Source organism: Malurus melanocephalus, unplaced genomic scaffold, assembly GCF_030028575.1.
Source record: "Malurus melanocephalus ecotype Western Australia unplaced genomic scaffold, MMel_1.1 scaffold_162, whole genome shotgun sequence".
Taxonomy (NCBI): Eukaryota; Metazoa; Chordata; class Aves; order Passeriformes; family Maluridae; genus Malurus; species Malurus melanocephalus.
Genome location: NW_026623394.1, coordinates 893,621 through 900,287, shown reverse-complemented (window position 1 = coordinate 900,287; position 6,667 = coordinate 893,621). Strand labels below are relative to the sequence as shown.

The window sequence follows — 6,667 nt, the reverse complement described above, 5'->3', positions numbered from 1 at the left end:
TCCCGGCCTGCCCCGCTCGCCGCGGCCGCTCCGCCCCGCCCGGCCCGCGCTGACGTTGGACAACAAAGATGGCGGCGGGGAGCAGCAACTACTGGGAAGGCGAGTGGGGCGGGGGGCGGCGGGCACGGGGCGGCTGCGCCCCGCGGGGCCCTCCCGGGGCACGGTCCGGGCATGGTGGGGCGGAACCGCTGCTGGGGCGCCTCTGCTCTCTCCCAGGGGCCCGGCGGGAGCGGGCGGTGCCGGCCCGTCAGCCATGAGGCGCCGGTGCTGCTGAACCCCGCGGCGGGGCGGACCCTCCYGGGGCTGTGGGTGAGGGGCTGTGGGTGTCCAGCCGTGCCCTCCAATCGCCGTGAGGCGCTCCCCCGCCCACGAGGGTCTCCCCTCCGCTGTGGGTTTCTCTTCCCGGGAAATCGGGACCCCCGGAGGCGGCGGGTCCGTGACTCTCCCCCGCCCCGTGCAGATCTCAGGAAGCAGGCGAGGCAGCTGGAGAACGAGCTGGACCTGAAGCTGGTCTCCTTCAGCAAGCTCTGCACCAGCTACAGCAGCAGCCGAGACGGAAGGCGCGACAGGTATAGGTACTAGCCCGTTTCTTTATGTTTCAAATGCTGCCTGTGGTGCGTGGTGCGGTTTTACCGTTTTCTGAGTGTTGGTCCCACCTGTGGCTCTCGTGTTTGGCTTCTTGGGAAGCTCCTTTGGGCGCTTCTTGCTGCTGGTGTTGCTCTCGATGTGATGTTGGCGTGTGAGTGAGGGAGAGCTGTGGGTGACAGGTCACTGGGGAAAGCTGGATTTAAACTTCATTCTGTCTGCGGTCAGGGAGCTTTTTAATGCTCATTAAKTTGGCTTATTTCCCGTTTTTTCTTGTACTAGACTAACAGGAGGTTTTCAGGGGCTTGGGTATTAGAGGAATTTAGCTTTGCACTTCCCAGGTGGCTGGTGTGCTGTTTGTAATCCCTGTTTTTAAGGGAACTGGAGCACTGAGCAGCTGTGCAGGGAGCAAACCCTCTCTTTGAAAGGGGGTGGCTGTTTCTTCCTGGCTTTCTCCTGAGCTGAGTAATAATCATAGAACCACAGAACAGTTTGTGTTGGAAGGGACCCCAAAGATCATCTCRTTCCAACCCCAGTGCTGTGAACAGGGACAGTGTTAATGAGAATAATGAGAGCTGCAGATATGTTTTATATGTGTGTGTGTAGAAACGGTCCTTGTGTATAAACAYGGGTACTTTCTGTTTGCTTTAGTCACACTCATAATTGGCTGAGGAATTAATGTGGTTAAACTCTTCAACACTTTCTATCTTATGAGCCAAAGGTGAGCTGTTCCCTGCCAGTTCCACAGCAGGATTTATCAAYCTTTCTGTCCATTTGTGAACTCTTCTTTGCTTAGTAACTGTATCAGTTGTGMGTGTTGCTACTGTAGGTATGTGTATTGATATTTTTCATTTTTATTTAATGACTGAATCCATTTTGATCCTCTCCCTGAATTTCTTGTTCTGGAAGCCTGATGGCACCCTCACTAGTGATTTCTTGAATAGCCCTAGTTTCACTTTTGTTTCTGGCTCTCTCCTGTCACTTGCCATGTAATCTAAATGTTGTCATTATTTTCACTGTGCCAAACTTACTTCTCTTACTCAATTTGAGGCAGATGACCAAAGGGGGTCATCTGAAGTGTTTTAGTTGTCATTCTTCTGGGGGCTGATCTGAGATGTGACTTTTCCTTGTGGTTTCAGTTTATATTTCAAAGCACATAGGGAAGGTGTGTGGAACTAATTGTGATAAATTGCGTGGTTTGTGTTGCTCTGTAGGACATGGATTGCTTAACAGGTCAGAGGTTTGGCCTCACGTTATGTTATTAAGGGGCAATTACGTTGCTGGAGTAACAGGCTAACAATGCAGTGCTCCCTGCCAGTAAATAAATAAATCAAACTTAWAAGTTGGGGAGAGAAGGTCACTGATAGCAGACAGGTTTGTGGTGTCAGGCATTTCTTCCAAGGAGAGGTTGTATTTCCTGCAGGTGATACTGTGCCATCCGTTCAGATAAGAGTTAAAGGAATGTAGAATAAGAAAATGTAGTTTTTCTGAGCTTATTTAATCTCTAGAAAACTTGGGTATAGTGGAGCTTCCCAATCCCTGCCACTGGCATTTCCTTATTTCTGGCATTCGTGAAATGATGCAACTTTTCAGTGACTGCTGCTCCTTTTTCCCTTAGCTCTGACACAACTCCTTTATTAAATGGATCAAGCCAGGACAGAATGTTTGAGACCATGGCTGTGGAGATTGAGCAACTTCTGGGAAAGGTAACTCAGCTTAACCTCAGTTTATTTCAGCATTTGGGCAATGTCACATTGATGGATTTCTGTGATGGAAATCCCAGTGTGGGTGTTGGACAAGGTGTGCCCGTTTATCTGGCCCTTTCAGCTTGTGCATTGTCGTTTTCTTGCAAGAATAAGCCATTTGATGTTTTCTGGGCTGTTTTTCCTTCCTGTAGCTGACTGGAATAAATGACAAGATGGCAGAGTACACCAACAGTGCGGGCGTGCCATCGCTGAACGCGGCGCTGATGCACACGCTGCAGCGCCACAGGGACATCCTGCAGGTACCCAACGTGCCTCCTCCTTTGGTTAAAATAATTATTGTTATCTATGCTGATATCACAGCTTGCTGGGGTTTCTTATCAGGAGGTGTAAATGCCATTGATTCCATCTCGCTTTCCTTCTCTYCAGGCTGAGCTCTGAATTGCAAAAAATTGTGCTTTTTTTGTCATTTTGGTGACTAGGACTTAGCTAAGAAAGAACAATAAAGGGTGCTGCCTTATGTGGGTGGGTTTTATGTAGAAAAAGGGGGAAGTGCTGTAATGAATTACCTTGTCTGTGTGGCTTGTCACGTAGCAATGTGCAAGGGAACATCASACTTCAGAAAACATGATTGTAAAACCTTCTAAGCTTCTCGAGGGAGATGAAGGAAATGTGATGGTTAAAGCTGCTAGTCAGTGCTATAAATTAACCATGTTTCAGACTGGTAATGTTTTCGTAGTACTGTTAAAATTCATATTTTATTTGGCTGGTGGTGTAGAGTATGATTTCTGTTTGGTATCAGTGCAATCAATACACAGTGTAAAAAGCAATAGCATTTGTGTGAATGGCTACAATGGTTTTGGGGCACACCAGCTGCCAGTTAGATTGGGTGTTGAGAATTAATAGCTGCATGAAATGGTTTAAAATGTAAAATTGCAACTTGAAAATAAAAGTAATCTTCACTGTTCAGAAAAGAATTTTTTTTTAATCTGGTGTGACAACAGAATAAACCCAAGAACATCTTCAGCACACCAAAGTAGGTTTTATTAGGGCTTCTCATGGGAAATTCCAACACAAGCTAATTCATCAGAAAGGTGAGGATATCTGAAACGGGGAGAAGGAATGACAGTGGATTTCTCTCTACAATTGTAGCTGTAGCCATCAAACTTAGCAACTCCTGTAAGAGCAGTGAGTTTTAAAAGTACTTTGCATTAACTTCCAKCATTTTTGCTGTTAAATTCCTAAGTTGGTCTCTCACTTTGTGTTAGAGAGGTGTTTAAAGGTGTCTCACTTTGTGTTTAAAAGGTGGTTGGAGATTCTGTGGGTGTACTGTGTTGTTCAGTTAACTCAGGACCATAATTTTGGGATAACTGTTTATTATTACAGGATTATACGCACGAATTCCACAAAACCAAAGCAAATTTCTTGGCAATACGAGAAAGGGAGAACCTGTTGGGATCAGTACGGAAAGATATCGAGTAAGTTGTGTTTGCTACAGCAAAAGTGTGGRACTGTCCTCAGAGGGAGAAGGTGGAGAGAATGCTTGGCATAGCTCACTTGTTTGTGCTGTGAATAAAGCAGAAGTTCTTTGAGTTCATAATTCTCATTAAGGGTCTGTTTTGTTGGATTTTAGATCGTATAAAAGTGGGTCTGGTGTGAACAACAGAAGAACAGAATTGTTCCTGAAGGAACACGAACACCTTCGGAAGTAAGTGTTGTTTCTTWTTTGCTTGTGTTGGAGGTGCCTGACTTTTCAGGGGGTGAAACACTCTGGATTTCATGCAGCTGGTWAAACATTTATGGCTTGTGCTGAGTATGAACTGTGTGGGGTAGATAATAATAGCTGTGGTAGAGCTTTAGGATCTTGTCAGGGACAGTTTTGGTGTTTTCAGGGGATTTTGCAAGTCACTTGTGACTCAGACCTCCTCCTCCCAAGGGAGTAGATGCTTTTCACACTGACTGGAGTAAAGTTTAAAAAAYGAAACAGAAACTYATGATTTGGCTCTGTTTCCCTTTCYTTTCTTTTTGTCAGTCAGACAGAGAAGAACSTTTTTTTCCTTTTSTCTCTACTGCATGTGTAGAAAAGRTAATRGAAGAGATTAACTCCAAAAGTACCTATGCACTTAAATATTTGCAAATTGACTTTAGTTTACCAGGTAACAACCAAAATAGAAAGCACTTTGTTCTTAATCCTGTTAAATTCTAAGTCGCTGGTTTGTGTGTCCTTGTTCAGAAAAAAACCCCAAATCTGTTCTTTAACCAACAGAAGAGTCTGTGATTTTTAGAGTCAAGAGGTGTGATCTTCCTGCCTCTCTTTGCCTGTAGCTGTGCTAAACCTCAGTCTCACACGAGAGGGCAGGCTTGCATTTAAAACAACAAATAAAGAATTACCTGTGGCTTTCCTGTAGATAACTTAAACTTATAGCCGAAACTGCGCAAAAAGCTTTTGCAGGAAATTAAAACCATTTTTTAAAAATTGCGGCTTAYCACCACTTCATCCTCAGTTTCCTTTAATATCCTTAAAATTTAGAAATTAGCTGATTTAAAGCTTTAATTATGACTTCTGTTAAGCATGAATTTGAAATAGAATGGGTAAATATTTCTGGAGTTGTAAAATACCCTTCTAAGAGCCTGATATTCCCCTGAGTGCATTAAAGTTTGCCAAAATTAAGAGAGGAAAGCTTAAACCATTCTGTAAACATTATCTGGCAGATGTCTTCACAATTCGAGCCTAACATTTACTAAGGCATTGATTATTTTGATCTTTTAAACATGCTTAACTGCAGTGTGTTTTTAGTATGTTTGCATATTTAAAATTCATGAAGAATAAAATTAAGACAGTTTYAGAAATAGTTAAACCATCTGGGTGATTACTTGAAAATGTTAAGACTTAAAAACAGCCCCACCACAACACTGAGAAAAAGAAAACAAGAACAAATCGTGGTTTGGGGATCTTTAGTAAACAGGGCCAAAACTAATCACAGAATACTCTGCAAGGTGGAGATAACTGTAAGGACTGTGAAGAAATCCAGTGTAGAAGCAGAAGACAGCATTGGCAAGAAATCAAAGCTTGCAAAACTTCTGAATTGAGAATCAGTAAGCTCAGAAAAAGATACTGGCAAAGAAAATTATTAGAGAGTTTCAACATATTTGTCTTCAGAGAAAGCAGTTAATGAGCTATTCATGCCAAAAAGCCTTAAAAGCTAAGAAAAGGTCCCAAGAAATCACCAGGAGCTGGCAAATTACACCAAACATGCTCTGAGGATAAACTGACAAGCTTTGTGTGAGTCATGGTGCTGAATATTTGCAGTGCAGTAAATCCTGGTGCCAGACTAATTGACAGAAGTAGATGATGAATATATTTACACAAAGACACGGGAGTAAAAATCCAAATGTTTTCAGTGGAATAAAATCTATGAAAAGAACTTGAAAAACAGACAGAAGGACATAAACTTTGCAATGTATTATTACATTCTGCAAAGCAGTGTAGTAATGCTACAGGAATTATGTATTAATATTGGATATTGGAGCATTCACTTGGTCTTGACCTTGYTTGATTTATGATACTAACTACTTTGACCTATTTCATATTTATTACATGATTTGTTAACAAAATGTGTGAACTGTTGCCCCCCACTGCAGAGTGCCAGACTCTCCTGTCAGCCCCTCTCTTTATCTCACAATCATGTGAGACTGGATAAACAAAAAAATGGGGGTTTCTCTTGGCTGTGTTTTCCATAAGTGCTTTTCAAAAAGCTKCAGAGTGGGATTATTTGTGGGGTATCTCACTGGGAGAAAGAGGAGAAGCTCTTCTGCTTTTTGCCTAAATCTGCCTCTTTGTTTTTTGTTTCACATTATGAACACCACGAAGGAGATTCTCTGTAAATGTAATACATGTAGGTAATCCTAAAAAAAAAGGAGAGGAAAGGAAAAATCTGTGAGTACAAGATGCTGATGAATGAAAGGTTCCACCATACATTAGGCACAAAGGGAATGACAGGGCAGCYGAAGTGCTGTGCAGCCCCTGGCTGTGCCTGGCTTTCCATTAAGCCATGAGGATCCTGGATCCATTTGGCCTCCCTTTCCCAGGATGGGGCTGGCTGCTGTGTCAGTGCTGCTGGCAGCARTTGGGATTTCCACCTTGGGATCCCAGTGGAGCTGGGGCAGCCCTCGGGCAGGGGGCACAGGGGGCCCTGCGCTGCCTCACCCCACACCAGGATAGGTGAGACAAAACATGTTGTGTTCCTGTCCCTTCAAAAGCTTCACTGCTGCTCAGTCCATTTTATAAATCAGCTCATTGTGAGTTCTGTTGGGAAAGGAGATTTCTCTGGAAGTTCTGCTGGTTGTTGGTGGGAGTCATGAAGCTTCCAAGTCACCCA

At 43.7% G+C, this 6,667-nt stretch overlaps 1 protein-coding gene across 2 annotated transcripts in view; it reads left to right on the top strand.

Annotated features, from left to right (window-relative positions):
* Positions 1 to 35: 35 nt before the first annotated feature.
* Positions 36 to 6,667, top strand: part of GOSR1 (golgi SNAP receptor complex member 1) — a 28,818-nt gene continuing 22,186 nt past the window's right edge. Inside the window, exons 1-6 of one of the 2 annotated variants that reach the window (XM_057371975.1) lie at positions 36 to 99; positions 461 to 569; positions 2,204 to 2,291; positions 2,483 to 2,590; positions 3,675 to 3,766; positions 3,922 to 3,996. In XM_057371975.1, coding sequence (XP_057227958.1) covers positions 69 to 99; positions 461 to 569; positions 2,204 to 2,291; positions 2,483 to 2,590; positions 3,675 to 3,766; positions 3,922 to 3,996 — 503 coding nt within the window. In that variant the 5' untranslated portion in view covers positions 36 to 68. Of the gene's footprint in view, positions 100 to 460; positions 576 to 2,203; positions 2,292 to 2,482; positions 2,591 to 3,674; positions 3,767 to 3,921; positions 3,997 to 6,667 lie in introns of both variants that reach the window. The other variant, XM_057371974.1, reaches the window with a different exon arrangement.